Here is a 19,030-nt window from a genome sequence, read left to right as displayed (position 1 = left end):
GTATTAATGGCAGACATGGAATCAAGCAATGACATAGGGTGGAATGGAAAAATTTGGACGTCGTAATCACACCCAACGGGATTACTTGTGTCTGGATTTATTGATATTGAGATTCAATTTAATTATTACGAAACCCACAGGGACATATAAACACTCACCATTACCGAGGACACATGCAAGATATAAACATTTGCTTACTCGTATGATCTGTTATAGAATTTTTACGTCACTTCTGAGACCTTCGGCATAAATATTTAAAGTCTGTTGATATCGAATCGCGGTACTAGATTTCACATAACTCGAAACAAATTTCGAATATCGCGTGTCTAGAGCGCAGCAGCAAACTGAACCGATTACATGGTTGCTGCATACTGCTTTCTCGAAAACAACGTCAAATTACTACTTCCAAAAATGTAACAACTTCCGATTCTATTGTCGAAGCGTGAAATTTGTAAGATAATTGGTTATTTTTCCTTCGAGTTTCCTGATTGGCTGAATAGTTTAAATTCAAATCAAATTTATCTTCATATGACTGGCTGTTTTCAACTCCCGAGGTCGAAATTAATAGCTATTTTTGTCTGGTGAAGTTATGACATATACGCCAATTTTTGCATACATTCGATTAATGTTGTTCCGATTTCCACGGGATGAAATAATGCAATGACCTATCGAAGTCTCGACTTCAATGAGATTTGTACTCCTTGGGTGCGTGTACGTTCTCGGTTAACCAGCTGAGTGACAAATACCAGACCTTCTTTCCAGCGGTCGACAGTTTCTTTGACAAGTATATTTTGCTTAAGAATTTAGGACCGAAACAACAAAATCTCAACTTCAGCCTCGATGGATGCTCAATGGCTGCGTTCCGCCTCAGACCTGACGATTATGAAAAATAAGAATATGAATAAATTTAATTCAATAAAAATTGCTTTCCGATGTTAAATATCTCGACATTAATGATCTTTCTTGATTGATTTAAGTACCTTTTATCAAAAGCGTAATTATTTTATGTCTTCGACTAAGAATTGTAAGTGACAACACATAATTATTTTGATGTATTCGGGACATAGGTTTGTATGTTTGACAGCTTTCAAATATTACAAATATATCTTACCGCAAGGACAGTATCATAAAAAATTTTAATTGTTAATTTATAAGCTGAAATTGTTTCTCTATGTAGACAGAAGGATAATGAGTATTTTTTTTTCTAAGAACAGAAATATAGAACCTAGCCCCCGCTCCATCGAGCGTCTAATGTACTGCATGCTTCGCCCATTGCAGACTGCATGAAAAACGCTCTTACGCACGAGATAACTGTCTAAGAGGAAGTTGTGAAGAGAAACCAAGGTAAATAACCAATCACTGAACTTCTCAGTGATCCAGATCTGGGAAGCGATGGAAGAGACAGACAGATGTAGGTTAAGAAGAAGAAGAGAGAGTGAGAGTGGGGTCGAAGGAGGTTCGGCGATGGAGACTGCTAGTATAAATACCAACACATCCAACAGCCTCGGTATATTTCCTATACAGAAATCATCAACCTACGCAGAAGGCCGTCCACAATGAAGTTCGTAGTGAGTAGACTCATAATTCTCTAGTATTATTAACCCTTCACAGGACAAACCACGTAGACGTAAACCAGGAATCGCCTATGACAGGGGTTCTCAATCTACGGCCCGCCGTTGGGTTTTGTAGTGCCCGAGAATAATTTTTTGTAACACTATATCACTCTTGGTGACGAAAAATAATTTACCTGATCAAAAGACTTTGTGAAAGTTATTCGCAATAACAAAAATTAAACCTGATACTGAAAGATTATTCACACAAAAGCTGTATCTGATATTTCATTAATGATTGAATTTCTTATAGTCATTAAGTATGTAAACCTGTTTTAAAAGCAGGATTAACTCATTAACCAATTCCTTTGGCGTCTTAATAAGATGATCTCATTCATAATCATCGCTGTTCTATTATTTTTATCACATTTGGTCCCAGATCTAGAAGATGCTGAGAATCCCTGGTTTAGGTGGAATACGTATTTATATACCCATGTAAATTGTATAGATTAATGATACGTAAATACATCGGTAAATTTGTCGATTCGTTGTCCTAAATCGCATGCGAGTAGACGATATCTTTTTCTTAAAGTTAGTCCGTTTCGGATAACGCGATTAATTTCGAGACATAGAGAACTACGAAATATGGAGACACGCCTCAAAATTCCAGAAATGACTACACTCACAACCCAATAAGGAATTAATTAATTCAGATTGTAAGATTAGGTTAGCAACTAATATTTTGTTGTATTGCACTTAAGTTACATAAATGAAATATCGAGAAAAATAAGCATAATTATAATCAAACTTGTATTGAATAAAAGGACTTCTTTTAACGTTCTTTGTTAACAGATGTGAAGTTTATGCTTTAGTCGGAAGACCTGAATGAAAGAGAACATAAAATATCTAGAAATAGCTAAACAGCAGAATAATATTAAAATGGACTTTTGGGTGGGCTTTCATCTGGACGTGTCAGGCTTAGGGATGACAAGGGGTGGATGTCGTAATAAACCTTCTGACTTCATGAACGTTGAGGGAATTTCGACTATTTGAATAACTATTAGCTCCTCAGGAATGCTCCACAGAATTGGGTGACATATTTCGTTCATGATGGCATTAGTTTATTGCAGATCGTGGTCCATTGTGATGTTACGTAATCTATAATTTGAAACTAACTCTGATCTTATTGTAATAGCTAATATAAGATGCGTGTATTCATTAACTTCAATTTCACTTTTAAATGGCCTGCATGCCATGAGGAAGTTATGGTTTACTAACCTTTCACGCAAGACGCCACCACGAGGTTGTCTTCTTAATTAGGCATGAGGCCACTTCATCTGTTTCCTAAAGTGAAAAATCAAATGCGATAAAAGTTGTCTGTTCACTTTCTCTTTCGTCATAGTTCTCCTATTTAACGCCATCGTAATAATCGTGTTCACAGTAAGAGACACGAATATTTGCATGTACGTATTACGTAAGGTGTCTTAAAAACTCAATTTTATACAGGCCTATCAGAAACTTTCTTATAAGTAATGCTTGTGAAAATCATAAAAGGTGTTGAAATACTGAAAGATAATTTTTGATCACAATGTCTATAAAATATTTTTTATCTCGTACCGCAATATCTGTAAACGGATTTCAACCAGCCATGGTGGTTATGATTCGTTACGAAAAATCACAGTTACTGTTCGCGACTGTAATCTTGAGACTTGCAAGGAATGCAGGAAGTCCGAAGCGTACTACTATACTGCATAGTAGAATCTATATTCCTCACCCCGCAAGTCTCAAGATTACAGTCGCGAACTATATATATCACGGTTTTGTTAAAGAATTTTCTGTTTACTACGTTGAAAATTAGATGAAATTATATAAAATGGGTGAACCCTTCATTACTAGATAAACACAGGGGCACACTGGAATAAAATTTTTAGATTTAGCGATGTGTAAAACATGATTCTAACACAGTGTTTAATAACGGGATGTTTAATACCACAACAACCTATGCTTGTTTTGAAAAGATTACAGATATTTTCTACATATGTTTGTTGTATTTTTTAATGTCTCATTGACCATATTGTTCATTTATTGCCGATGAGACGGACAGCCTGACGCAGGAAGGGAGATTCCGATCAAACGCAGTTCATGCCACGCTCTTACGTTCACTCCAGACGTGGGAAAGAGTTCTCTCGTGCACACATTTAGCAATCGGCTCTCTTAGATTCATCTCGTAAGAAGCAGTAGAACGCGGAGATGCTGTAACCTGAAGCTCAGGGCTAGACAACTTTCAGTAACGCGGAACACAGCCTTGTCCCTACAAGTTTTATTGACAGATATTTCGCGAGATTGATGGTTCTCACGGTGTCCAGTATGAATAAACAGGCTGTCTTCTGGGTTGTTGTGCGGTGTAGTCTTGTAGACGTTTACCAAAGACTCATTTTCCTGAGCACATCTGAAACGTCAGTAAACTACCAACGAGATAACAATCTTAAGATATTTTGAGGTTTCCCTCAGACTCCAAACTCGGACGACGGAATAAATTCTAATAGGTCATGGCGGACTTCTACCTAATATTTACTTACAATTCAAGGCTATCTACTAACCCTATTTCAAGGTACAAAATCTTTGTGATTGAAATAGTGTTGTTTAATAAATTACTCTTTATGGCAGTCCAACTTAAACTACTCATACCGATGAGAAGTATTTTATTTGACGCAAGAACTGGTATAATTTATAAAACAAACGATCTAAAGAGACAGTTTTACACATTGCACTGTTACATAAAGAGAAATTTAATATTGGTGAATAATTTTAATAAAAAATCTTGGATTTTATATTACGTGTAAAAAATCCGACTAATAAGATCAGAGAGTGTAAGTTCAGAAAAGAAAGCAGAATATAAGCCATCCGAATCCACAGTGTTTTAGGAACTGCACGCATTGTGTGAGTCTCAAGAATGAAATATGATCATTCGTGACACGTGTTCTATGAAATTCGCCAGAAATTTCTCCATAAAGAAAGTGAAGGTTTAAATGAAACATTTCACTTCTACACTTAATATCACTGACTCACATTTGTTCTAGCTCCTGCTAAGCACTATACTCGTGTTATTTTGCTATAAACACAACCACATTTATGAGATTCAATCCAACAAAATAACTAATTGCCATTATAAGTCATTTTTATGAAAGTTTCACAGTCCGTCTGGAGTGAGCAATCACCATTATACGTAGATCTTCACGTGGAGAAACTCAGATAATTATAGGACTAACGGGGAGATGGGGTTATTGGGTTATTGTGCTGTTGCCATCACAAGCTGACACAGTAAGGTGACGTTAGTTAAACAGGCCATCTTGTGGCCCAATGTAACACCAAGTCTGTATATATGGTTGTTGATTTATAATTAATGCACCTGTTTTCTAACTCGTAATATACACAGCTTGGCGTATTATGCATCAAAATCAATAATAAAATGTTGTATTCTCTTATTTGCAATAAAACCCATCCTAAATGCATGATGTTTCTTGTGTCAGCTGTAAAACACCTTTCACCGCCCGTCTCATTTACTGTATAGCAGTCACATCCATCTCTTATTTAATTGATCAACGTTTTAAGAGCTCTGCGTCAGTATAGAGATAGCATATTCCACAATCCATATTGTAAGTCCTTTAATCGTTTGCAATGCCAAATAGTCCAGTTCGGCTGTCGCCTTCCTGGATTTCGTAACAATTTGTTACCCCACTTTGGAGATCAGGCCTTTAAATTTATGTCCTCCGGAGACAGAGTGGCCCATCTGTACCCCCAGGCACAAAGTTTTCCTTTTAATCGCCTCTTATGACACGCAGAGGTACAGTAGATATATTCTTCTCCGTTTCCACACGGAGATCATCATTGATTATCGGAAATTAAAATGTAAAAATCTGTCTAGGCTTCAGTGGCATGAAGTGATTACCCTATACCATAATATCGATTACATAATTCAAGGGTTAGAAAGGATGGACGACAAAGACATTATTATTATCACACAGGACTATATTTTTTTTCCTTAAAGTAAAATAGGTTATAATACTGGGAACATAGATCTGTGGTCGATTGGGCACAGCGTCCGAAAGGGGTTAGACAAGAACTTTCTTTTCTCGTTTTAAAATGTCAAATTGTCCAAACTCTCTGGATTTACGTCAAGACACAGTGACGAGTCGCAGAGCAAAAGTTCAGAGACGCTGTTCTGGTACTTTCAGTGTAATTTGCATTCAGTTGTAACATTCAATGCAACCGTCTTCTTCAACGGTGTGAAGTTCAAGGTAGCCTAAAGGCCAGTGAAAGTCTAACGCAATGCCTCTGTTATGGAATACACTGGAAGGCCAAATGTAGAACATAACACTTACTTTCGTATGAATTGTTACAGAGATGGTGTAACTTGACATCACGTCATTTTACACGAAACATAAAATAACTCCAATATTGCGACTGTGAATTTCTGGGTTGTGACGCCGTGTAGATTTTTAAGCGGTTATCAAAGTTTCGGAGAAACTTATAGCATCTGTCTTCAGAGATCGCACTTATATTCGTTTCTAGCTTTATTCAATGATACTGAATCAATTGTAAAAGATTTATATCTTAGTTTTAATCAGAAATAGTATGATTATAAATAATTCGAAGGATAAATTGGGAATCGATCGTGGCCTACTTCATGGTGGTTACACTTTCTTTAAGTAACTGCGGTGGTGCAAGATAATCGATACTCGGATGATTTTCGAATATACTACTTTCAGATTACGAAATCTAACTACTAAAACTGGCTTCATTCGCTATCAATGCGATGTTAGGTACAAATGTTCGCCTGAAGGCTTATCAAATTCTTTGTCCAGTGTCTGATTTAAGTACCAATATTCTATAAACCTCATTCTGGCAAATACAAATAACTTCATGAACTCACTACCCCACTCAGACGTTTGCAATCTATAAGTCTACTCTGGATTCGAATTGACCTAATACATAAACATATTTATTCATAAGTTTAAATAGTATTTATGACTTATGCACATTCGAATAATTCTCTTGGCCTAACGCAAGTCGCACAGGTCTTAAACTTTATTCAGAACTCCTACATATATTTTATAAGACATAATCATTTCTATAAATGTGTGAAACGGTAAATAAACTTTGCATAATTTGCGACACGAAATTTCATAAACTTGTGGCTTTAGTGTCGTTCCCACCTTGCGAGTTAACACAATTCTTATATTTATGATACGGCAAAATATTAAACGGTAGAAGGGCAATCAGGGTTCTGGTAGAATAATGTCTGTACCAAGATTCATGAAAGTATATGAATTTCTTTAGAGAGGAAATTCACAAAGATGATCATTCAGACACACGGGCATGACGTCATACGTTTAACTTTTCTTTCAAAAAATTGATAATAGACTAATGAGACAAAGATGTGACCAAAATACTTGACGCTTCAGCCACCGAAACAGACGAATCGTGACGAACGAGGCGAAATTATTGGCCACGCCATGTTGAAAACATTTATCACAGATAACAGTTCCATATGCCAGTTCAATCCGCGAAGTCAGAGCCATAGTGTCAGTTACTTGAACGCTCTGTTTGTGTTTTAAGATTTTATTTCGTTGATAAAAAGTACGATATTTCTGTTCATATAGTTCATTTTCTTGAGGTCAATGCTCTTTAAATTACTAGTAGAGTCGCTAACAATTTCAAGGTCAATCACACGCCAATTTATATTAAAATGAAGTTGCTCGAATACAACTGTCAAATTTACGTAGGATTTGAGGTTTTCACTACGGTGAGTCTGATGATGGCTGTCCTCTGAGTTGTTGTGCCGTTTAGTCTGGTAGAAGACAGCCATCTTGAACTGTAAAATTTCTTGTAATGATTTATGGATTTTAACCATGCAGGTCGTGATAGCTTTATCTCTGGCAGCGACAGTTCTGGCCCAAAGACAACAGTACTTTGACAACGAACAGGGCTCAGTGAGGAAGCCGCAGCCAGTGGATGATCAGAGGCCTTCCTCGTCACAGGATCGTTACACCACACCAATACCCATAATCCGGTTCGACAAAGAACAAAGCGCAGATGGCAGCTACAAAACAAGGTACGTTGTTACGAAGTCCGGTGATCGGGTAAGGCTTTCCCGGCTAGCGGGCTAGTGGGTAACATTACAGACTGCCCGTTTGTTCGGCCTGTTCCTCGCCCTTTATGGCCTGCCTGCACGTTGAATATTGAATCAATAAAATATACTTACAAAATTCAGTTTTGGTTTCAGAAACATAGATATGAAATCCATCATTCCGAGAATTAATTCGAATAAATGTTGTGGCCTCTAATTAAACATTACGTCCGAAAGCCCACTTGCAGTTAAATGTATCGGTTCAAGAAGAGACTAATGGGAACTAAAGAACAATGATCATACAGCTGAAATTATACGTTTCTGTGAACTACGCTAAATCCTAGACAGCAGTTACTTTACCTGAAAGTTATAAAATATAACAAAAATTTCAGTGTGTGATTTTTTTTGTAATTTGTAATCTACATAAACTTTTCATAAAATATTTCAGGTAAGCTGTTAATCTACCTTAAGCACAATTTAACTTTCCGCCTTCTCTTATTATCTGTCATAAAGCCGAAAGTTAAAAGTACATGCTTCACTCAATGGCCTTGGTGTTATTGTATGTTCTGCAAAAAATAACTACATCTCAAGACAGGTAGCATATTTTAAAAATTCTGTACAACATAAGTTTTCTGGTATCTGAAAGGTGATAGTCTCAAAAGAATAATATCAGTGGTTCAAAATCAAAGCTGTCAGTAGGCCCCACCAAACTTCTACCAGACTAGACGACGTTACAACTCAGAAGGCAGCCATCCTCTTATTCACCGCCGGAGAACCCGAAATCGTGCCTATAATAAAGTTAATTAAGGGAAGGAACTTAATTTCTGTTGCTCGAGTATCTTACGTTTCTGCAAGCTTCCAACGGATATTAACTTTTCTAAGACATTGAACTCTATGTGAGGATCTCTTAAGAACTCTCCAGTAATAAAGCAGATTACTTTCAACAGGCATTAAAAGCATGCCACTGGACGCCACACTGGCACGACTTTAATTCGGAAATTGAAAAATGTGGACAATTTTGTCACATTTTCTGGTAGATAGTATCATTAACTTCAGGAATCTAAAATTAGGTGAAATTTACTTCACATCATATATAATGTATACACCACCACACTAAGACACAAAACTGACAATTAAGAGGTGCAGTAATTACAGTGTGCATTGTACTTGTCGCAAAAATATTTATTTTCTTTTTGAACGTCTGTGTTGTTAACATGGCGACTACGGGGTTGGTGATAACATATCTGATGACGATAACCAACGCACGACTATAAAAGATTAGTTGCATATATAATAAATTTTACATTTCTTGTCTAGCTTCAAGAAGTATAAACCTTCGTTTCTTCAAAAACTTCTAGTTCCTTAGCTAGTTTAGGAATTCCCCACCCACACGAAGGTTCAGTTGCGCTACGTAGTTTGGCAGAAATTAGCTGAAGTTTAAAATGTGCGAAATGCCTCCATCATAAACACCTCTCAAACGCCAGTCAATATCTACAAAATATGGCGTAACATCCCAGAAGACAGTTATCTTTATACTAGCTGCCGTAAGAACCTGAAATCTCACCTTGTACGTAGCTAGTTACCAACTTTTCGAAAGAACATATCGTTTCCATCTTCAAAATAGAAATCTCTGCAAGAATACACGGACTCGCAGTTCAGAATATCACGCACTTTATTTTCACAGCCGTAAATAAATCAGTTGTCATCAACCACTAAAAGTCTCGCAGTAGTCATTAAAACATTTCAAAGAAAGAAGAAGTCAGAAGTTAATCACAAATCTGTTTTAGAGTCTTTATAGTGATAATGTATTTTAAAATTAAAATCTAATAAAGAACATGTGACGTTAAGTAGATCTATATTCTGACTGTAATAATTGCCACTCATTGCTGCCTTAACAACGCAATTTTCTTAGAAGGGTTTTAAAACCTCATACAAGAAGCGATGTTTTCTGTTTGAGGTTAGTGTGACATTTCGAAAGCGTGAAGCGTTAAAGTTTATTAACCAAACTGTGATGCAAGCCCATCTACACTAGGAAGACTTCTGCTGAGAACATGTTACAGCGTAGAACATTTGTTAGTACACACGAATGTGTCAGGATTATTTGTTACGTAATCTATGAGTAGTTTCATTGCTCTGAGTCGCTGTAGAGGTTACTGTGGACGTGCTAAATGCCACCTGTTGCATGATTCGAAACAACTGACAATCGCGATGCGCGTGACATTCCTGCGCTCTGTTCTTTAAGGTTACTTCTTCACAAACTGGGCGTTTCAGAGATGTAACAGAAAACCTTTTGTCTGCATTTAAAAGAGTTCTTCTTGCAGTGGGTGGAAACCAGATGGGTTTTTGTTTATTTCGTTCCCATTTGTGCCCAGCATGCTCTGCGGCAATAAACGGAATACAAGTTATCTCGGAGTTTTAAATCACATGTTCGCAATTATCACACGACCAATAAGGTTATGTGACTGCATTGTTCTCAGCAAGACTTTAAACCTGTAATCCGTACTGGAATATACATGTGTTGTTTTTTTCTTGCAAATTCTGGATTATTAACAACAGACTGCGTTATTTGCCTTACTTTAAACAAGTTTAGTTTTTAGGCTTATACAAGTCATGTGGACTTCGTTCCTTATTCAAGTAATATAAATCAATACCAATACGTCACAACGCGCTGTGGTAGCATACTGTAATCATACGTATGTGGTTATAGGATCGAATCCTGTTCAAACGTAACATTTTCTTTCATGCAGCCAACGAGGTGTTATTTTAATTTATACAAATAATTACTATACCAAAGTTTAGTATTTTCCAAAAATCTATTTCCATATATAATTTAAGGCCTTGTTGTAAGTTTTGTTAATGTATATCTCACCTCACAATTTGTTCATCAACCAAGATGATATTGGTGATTGAAGGAAATTGATAAGTAATATTTTAAGGCAGAGTCCAATGGAATAATGTCGATGGCTCGGTAGGTACCACTTGGCAATGCTGTTTCAATATAAGAGGTTGTCCATAGGCTTGTGGAATTAGTAGGCGAATTGGAAGGCTGTTAGAAATCCTGGCACCTGTACGGGTTGTCTTAGAATCCCAAAACAATTTTTGTAGTAACCCGTTGACCGTACAACCGGGATCCCCCAAAATACAAGTGACAGTTAACAATCAGCTAAGCTGCTTGCATTACGTGGCGAGACATTCTTGTTCATTGGTAATTGTTCTACAGTTTGATTATGAATCATATTATTTACTGGATCGCCATTAAAGTAGATGAAATTCAGTATATATGCGATGATTGTAATTCAAAATAATATGGGATCTATTTGACCATTTGATATTATCATTTACAGCTACGAGACAGGGAACAACATCATCGCCGAGGAGACTGGTTTCCTAAAAAATCAAGGTGTCGAAAACGAGGAGGCGCTAGTGCAGCATGGTAGTTACTCGTATACAGCACCAGATGGCAGTATCATCACTGTTACGTACACAGCTGATGAACAGGGATTCAGGGCGGAGGGAGCCCATCTACCCACACCGCCCCCCATTCCAGCGGAGATTCAGAAGTCTCTGGACATCATTTACGAACAAATTAGAGTGCAACAGGTGGGTAAATGCCACAAACATTACCAATATCTAAACATTCAAAGAAAATTATGGCTGTATTAGGGAATTACAGAAGGAATGTATTTTTAATGCGCTTCGAAAATAATTTTCAGTATCAGACCTGCCAGTGAATCTAAATTCTCTAAAAATACGTCAATTGTGACAGGAAATTCCACTTCCAGTCTTTTCCCTCTCTGCTAAGATACACAATCCGAGTTCTACTGGCTTCCACTCTTCGGTTATAGTCTTGTCGAAATTAATGTCGGCCAGCGGAGAGATTTCCGTAGCAACTACACACAACAATTTTACCCTTACTGCGGGTTTCATATTTGTTATTACTCTAGTAATTTCGTACTTTCTATCCATCGGTTCGTATGCAACAGTGTTAACACTACACAGCCAATTTAAATTAATCTCACTATAGATACGCTTAGAAAAGATTATTTTATTAAGCTATTTCCATTTTGAATTACATTGGTCCATTTTAGTGCTCTAAAGTACGAGAGAGAGAGAGAGAGAGAGAAGGAAGGATAGTAGAAGGGGAAATAAAAAGAGAAAAGCAGATTGAGAAGTGAGGGTCATTTTATATCTAGAGTGAGAAAATACATGGTTTTCACAGAAGGCTTCCAGGCCTTGATCGCTCTGTGAAGCTCAAAATTCATCTAGATAACCTAAAATATCCTTCTACCTCAAGGAAACACCGTGTGTCTGCTTGACAAGGTTACCTGGCTAATGGGGTTTGAAAAAAAACAATTCCCTTTTATTCTGAGAACTATACGAAACCTATTAACTATGGGGCAAAATGAATTTTTACTAAATGTTATATTACAAATGTGATACATATAAATTATCACTGAACTTTGAAGACGTAAGGGCGACTTCACTTAAGACCTTTTGGCTTACATCGATTCAGTCGCTATTAGATTTCGATACAACGTCACGATCATAATATTAATTTAAATATTAACACGTTTATTTTAATTTTGTCTTCAGAAGCACTACTAATGAACCTAATATTTTCGGGCGAATCTATCTTAAAGAAAGGGTTACTGAATACAAGTTCCAGGCACATATATTATGTACTATCAGTATTTGCATAAAACTCACGGTTTCGAGAATATCGATACTTGTTCGACCTCCTGAACTCGAACAGACAGCTGATAGATGTCACGCGCAAACGAAATACGACGCACCTTAATGGCACATTTGGGTGTTTTATCACATATTCTTCGGCATAATAAAATCTTTCCCATTTCAAGAGGAAGAATTAAGTTCATTATATAAATCTGCTTGTTCTTTTCTTTTGATAGAAAAATCAATCGGGTTACGAATTTCTGAAATGCATTCAGTTTGTACACGCAGCTTTACTGAAATGGAATGTTATAACCTAAACAAGCAAAATCCTATAAAATTATGACCGAAAATTGGAAAATTGTAAATAAGCAGGAAACTTTAAAAATAAACTTATGTTTTGATCGAAGTTAAGAGGGCTTGGACAAGTGTAACGGACTTTAAAATTACGACATGCATACACAGCCTTGCTCGGAGCATTCGAAGGAACAGGCTACTCCAAAACTTAATGTATGGATACAATAATAATAATAATAATAATATGTAATTTAAGTTAATAGATGTTATGACAGGCCTTGTGACGGGCTGATCACTCGTCCAAGGAGTCCTACCAAATGTCTAAATATATTTTGAGTAAACTCCAAAAAAGGTAGCCAATACCCACAATGGGTTATAGAGCCACATATGACGATGATGATGATGATGATGATGAGATGGTATGAGGATTGGAATAAAATTAGCTGTAGTATGGTTGAGAAGCGAAATTCTTGACCTGGCCCCACAATACCTGGATGTGTCACTTCCCAGCAAGTAACCGTAAATATAATATTCTTACTGCCATATACAGATGAGTCAGAAGTATGTTCACAAACTTCGTGTGCGTGTTATAGGATCAAAAGTAAGAAATAATGTTCCTATAAACATGGGGTCGCAAATGTTTCATTTTCGAAATAATAGCCAAAAATAAGTTTCAATGAATTGATTTTATATCAAAGTGAATCCAGCTTCCAGCAAAGATTTTCATATAACTTTAGGGCAGGAATTGTTGGCGACATGCTTATTGGTCCACGCATGCTTCCATCACGTCTAAGAGGACCTTCGTATCGGCGATTCTTAAGAAGACACTTGCCACGTCTCCTTGAAGACGTATCACTGAATACAAGAAGACAAATGTAGTTTATGCACGACAGCCCCAGCACACTTCTCCCATCGCGTCAGATATCATCTCAATGAACAGTACCCTCAGCGATGGATTGGGCGTGGTGGTCCAGTAGCATGGCCAATAATTTTAATAATATAATTTTAATATTACAATAGTATAATTTTAAATGTTTACTAATTTTACATTCACAGGAACAAGAAGCCAGAGAACAGAAATTCCGAAAGCCAGAAGAATCTAACTTTGCCGGTGAAGATAATTATCCCAACAGGTTTAAACAGTGAAATAATTGGGTTGTTTTTATTTAAAGTAATATTTAAAGCGAAATGAAGGAAGAGGTTATGTATGTATTCAGAGTAAAACTGGAATATTAGAGCACACTGAAGTTTCACATCTTCCATACGGATAACAGATGAAAGGAACAGTAATTCCTGACAGTCGTACCATCAGCTATAAAAATAATTGCCCTAAAACAACGTGTCTGTGCCATATCCGTCTTCCAATGCAGAGTTTAGTTTTAACGCTCATACTGTGAACACTTTATCACTGAATTTAAAATACTAGTTAAATGAAACGAGCACATAACAGAATTCACAAACTTAATATATAAATAATGCACTGTAAATAAAAAACCATTAAACAACTGCCATCTACAAACTTGATTCTTTTACAGTAATTGTGAAAGAACAGTCTTCACGTTCTTTAAGAAATAATTAAACAGAGAACAAGAAAGAATAGCGTGTAAGTATTTTTTTCGAAAGGGTTCACATTGTGGTCTACAATATTTGTATAACACTGATTAATAAATAATTACTTGTTTTGAATAGATCTTATAAATATGTTTACTTTGCAACATTCCTATATAAGTGATGTACCTAAGGCGTGTACAACTGTAGTTGCGAACGCCTAAGATATTCATAATTTACATAAACAGCCTTGAAGGCTCTTGATATTGAAGTAATTGCGTAAAAACCGAACAGAGTACTTGCCTTGATAAGTTTTAAAACAGCTTGTTTGTGCAGAATTTATCAAATGCCATCTCCCTATCCAGAAAAGGGTGAGTGTTACTTTATTATTATGGAACCCAAAGGAATATGCTGTATATAATCGTCATTAAAGCGTGCTTGTTTTAGAGTGACCTTAAAACTGCGCAGTTTCTACTTAACTAAGTTTAATTAATTCCTTTAAATATTAATTTAGCTTTCTCGGCAATGTATTTCATGGAACTTACATTATTTAAAAATTAAATGGGCAGTAATTGAATTATGTACAGTGATAGTTATCAGCTTTTTAGTGCATGATAATTTTGGCACATTTCCAATTAGCATGGAAGTAATTATTAAGAAGTGCATAGGTTGAACGTGTCTGTTCGTCCGTCCATTCGATTCAGCTCGAAAACCACTGAACGGATTTGGATAAAATTTGATGTGAACATTGTGTTATTTTCTATTCTGTACAACTTCAAAATCTTACTTTTAAATATCCTATGAGTTTTGAGTGGGAGAAACCTGGTTTAAATTTCAACCAGGAGAGCAACTATCTTGACTGAGGTTTTTCGTGGTTTCCGTCAGTCTCTCCAACAAATTTTTGGATAATGTTTAAATTCTGCCGCAGAATCTTAGTTCTAAAACTTTTCAATACATTATCCATTCTATCATTAGACTCTGCATCAGTTAATCTGAGCTACTGACAGTGTTATCATATAAACAATAAATAAATAATTTGTAAGTAAAGCTACTACTTAGTGTTATATATGAGCATTCGCTTGCTTTAATAGAATGAAATATTTGTTTCAGTGGTTAACTGCTCTTTTATTTTGTGTTCAATTTTTATTCAAATAATGAGCAGTTACTTCCAACTTTAGAGAATTTGTGGAACAAATATCAACCGCTTGAAATTTTTTAAGTCCCAGACCTTAATTAATGTAAGCCTACAGCTGATGTCAGAATTCAAGTCTTTCGTAATCTCTTTACATTTGTCCGAACGTGGCTTTCATCTGCATTTCATAAATTACATTTATTTATAACAGTTGTCTATTAAGCAATGACACATATCTTCGCCTAATTTCGAGAAGTACGTAAAATTAATATTAACGACTTGTCCAGGCCGTGTAAGTAGGTTCTACAGCAAAATAAATATGAAATATATTTCTCCCAGACGTCAATATCCGGTGGTGAAACGAAAGGTTGCGTACCACTAGCAGGCTAACATTGAAGCAGTTTTGAGTTCGAGAATATGCCTTCCTTTTTAAGCATATTTTTTATTCGCACAAGCACTCATATAAGCTATTCTGCCTTATATTATTCAAGTACATTTTTAAAATTTTCTGCGTGGAACTCATTCCAGTAGCAACTGTGAATACGTATTTAAAAATGCTGATCGTTACATTGGACAGAAAATATTTAATTAGTGTCTGCAATGTCAATTGGCGTTCTGGTGTAAAGGTTCCCTGTTCGAATCTGGCTGTAGAGAAACAACTTCATTTTGTAAAACACACAACCTCAGTGTTACTGTCAGTGTAACTGTTATTAAATAATCTAGAAAACTCTATTCCGTACCGAAATAAACATAATTACCCCATGCGTTCTTTGTAACGTGCATTTAAATTTATTAAATTAGCCTTGTTCGGTAGATTCCACTATGGCCACCAGGTCGCTGAACCTCAATGTCTATCTCACTAATTTCTTTATCCGTCATTTTGTTATCACAGCTCGAAGAATATTCAAAAGTAATATTTTGAGGTTGTGTGTGAAAGCACAAAATCAAATTTCATTTAAACCCGTCCAGTGATTCTCGAGTTGAATCGACTGGGCAGACGAAAGGACGGATGGACAGATACGACGAGCCCATAATATTGTTTTTTTTCCAAGCTGAAATGTTATAGCTTGTTACGACCGACTCTATCTTAATCTTGTTTACAATCCATAAAATTTACGTTGTCAATTAGATCTAACTGTCTTCAGTCCCTCATTATCTACTTCAAGTCAACGGTACCTTTATAGGATCTGCATTATGGAAATTTCATTGGTTTACAGTCAAAAACTTCTTCGTCCATAGTCTGCAGCTTTGTTTTAAATTTGCTGCATACGGTAAGCACAAATGCAAAACGTAATACAAGTCTGGAATTTGCTATATATGTTTCTACTGTCTTTCGTATAACGTTATTGACTTTCAAAATATTAAACTCTTCTGGTATCTGTCCATCCTTACATACACTAAATAAATTTAATATTTAATGTCCTACTTCCACAATTCCATGTTGATAACTTTACCTTATGATAATTTTTGTTCCTTATATGCGTTTAGACTTAATTCAAATACTGTATGTTTATTTCGTTAAATTATCCTATCAAATTTGTTGTAACTTTCTTATATAAAAATTTCGGATGTAATTTGAGCCTTTTATTTTTATAAATTGTTTTAATTCCTTCTCCATCTTCTTCGTTGTTCTTAGGTCCTTAAGAAATTTAAAGGCATATTGTTGATTTCTTGTAGGACAACAATTAAGTCTACCCAAAGACCAATTCCAGATTCTGTCTATACTCTGTGGACATATTTAGTAAATTTAACTCTCTTTATTCGTAATTTGCGCATTTATTATGTCTTCTGATGTGCAGCTGTTTTGGACAAATCTTATTATTCTCCTGTATAACTGATTTTGATCTATTTTTTTCCTGGGTATTCTCTGTACTCTGAAGCCTGTAATGGATAATTCCTTGCCTTCTTCACCTTGTCCCAGTCTTCAACTCTTTCTCCAGACCTAACCGTCAACTTCCGATCAAACATTTCCTCATGCATGTCTGCTCTTAAAACAACTGACTGAAGATTTAGATACCTTGTCGAATTAAAATGTAATCGAGCATTATAAAATTATTCTTTCATACCTCTGTTCCTCTAAGAACACTGGTAATATACTTTGTTACTCATTTCAACAACTATTTATAACCTTGAGACAGTTTTATTATTTTGAAGCCTCATATAACAGGAAATGAGACGTACCATTTAATGAACTATTTTCTTTTCAGCGTTTAAGCCTTATACGTAAGATCCTGCTTGAAGCTCGTAAAAATTCAACACGTGACTTTTTTTCGGAAAATTTCTATTAATGTAGTTCTCGTAAGTATTAGATCACAAATACAGTATACACAAATGTCGATAGATGGTTGTACTCGTCGGTATTATCGCTGACTAATCATATTTTATAAACAAAAAGACATAAAATAACATTGTTTTTAAAGAATCACGCCATTGTACCCTGAAATTTGATTACTTTTATCAAGATGCTAACACAATCATTGTCGGCCCTGGAAAGCGTCAATGGAACATCTTACACTCATCTCTAGGCGTTGCACAGAAAATACATGCAAATATTAATACAATGCAGTTACTATAAATTAAACTCAATTGTCACTTCCAGACTCCGGGAAAGGTAAGTTGATTTCATTGCTTCTATGAAGCGACATTTCACTCGTATAAAGACAACCTAACTTAACACTTCGCTGTGAGTCATGTGAGTGAAGCCGAAGCTCGAGAAGTAAGAGGTGCGTTACACTATACAAGCGGACGTACTGTAGTATGACGCATACGTATGCTATGAACTCCAAAATTTTGGTACATGAACTTGTTTGCAACGGAAAATAAAATGCAATACCGCTTTAATAATAATAATTACTGGACACATGAACAAGCATGACTTTCTTAGAGGGTCACCATTGGATGATATATTTTGTTCAAAAACTTATTTTTGGTTTGTTTATTTAATTTTTTGTATTTAATTAATTTATTTAATATCGATGTCAGTAGGTCAAACTAGCGTCAAATGATAGGTTGAGTCTCAGAATAATGAAATCGAAAAGAAATGTATCTTACCTTTGTGTATACACAACAGTAACTTGAATTTTCTGGTTCCATAACGCCGTTTTGGCAGTTCGTGTAGACCAGTCATGTACCTGCCCCATGCACCTCTCCACTTCAAGTCATTACTGAATGTGAATCGACCCGCTTTGATTATTGGTTCATCTGAGGATGTTAGGCAGCGTAGAATTAAATGCGTAGACAGATGGTCAGAGGATTTTACGAAACTACGTAAAATGCAGTCATTACATATCGTCGAATAATGTAATAAGATTTTCATGTACTTAAAACTTACGTAAATGACTCGGTGAAACCGATAAAGATTAAAGCATGATGGGTAATTTTTTCAAACGGTTGTGGACTATTTAAAATCCTGACATTAATTTGGTGAGTATGAGAAGAATCACGAAAAAAATTGTCCGTACTTCCTGTAACATTCTTTTGCCTTTTGGGAACAAATATTCAGTGTTTCCAACTGTATGCCGACAACATTACCATGCAGATGCGTGACAGAAGTTCACGTTCTTACCACGTGAATAGAAATGTTTTTTTCACGGAATCAATTAGATGATGAATCAAAGAATCGTTCATGAAATATAATAAATGCTTGACCTCCCTCTTATAAATAAGTACTTCATGTTCTAGACGACGTCAAGAAATTATTGT

The 19,030-nt window shown here is 35.8% G+C and overlaps 2 protein-coding genes across 3 annotated transcripts in view; one reads left to right on the top strand and one right to left on the bottom strand.

Moving 5' to 3' along the window:
• The window catches only part of LOC110835981 (folliculin-interacting protein 2), a 490,121-nt gene that overhangs the window by 381,568 nt on the left and 89,523 nt on the right, over positions 1 to 19,030 (bottom strand). The window lies entirely within an intron of this gene.
• LOC110840266 (endocuticle structural glycoprotein SgAbd-8-like) lies at positions 1,448 to 14,336 on the top strand. The gene is made up of 4 exons (XM_087346349.1): positions 1,448 to 1,568; positions 7,469 to 7,665; positions 11,025 to 11,280; positions 13,705 to 14,336. The coding sequence occupies exons 1-4, from the start codon at positions 1,557 to 1,559 to the stop codon at positions 13,792 to 13,794; spliced, it is 555 nt and encodes a 184-aa protein (XP_087202475.1). The 5' UTR covers positions 1,448 to 1,556; the 3' UTR covers positions 13,795 to 14,336.

Source organism: Zootermopsis nevadensis, unplaced genomic scaffold (genome assembly GCF_977971745.1).
Source record: "Zootermopsis nevadensis isolate Lab colony 2312 unplaced genomic scaffold, Znev_1.0 Znev_ptg000010l, whole genome shotgun sequence".
In the NCBI taxonomy this organism is placed as follows: Eukaryota; Metazoa; Arthropoda; class Insecta; order Blattodea; family Termopsidae; genus Zootermopsis; species Zootermopsis nevadensis.
The sequence above is the reverse complement of the archived record's forward strand: the minus strand, read 5'-3'. Positions and strand labels throughout refer to the sequence as shown.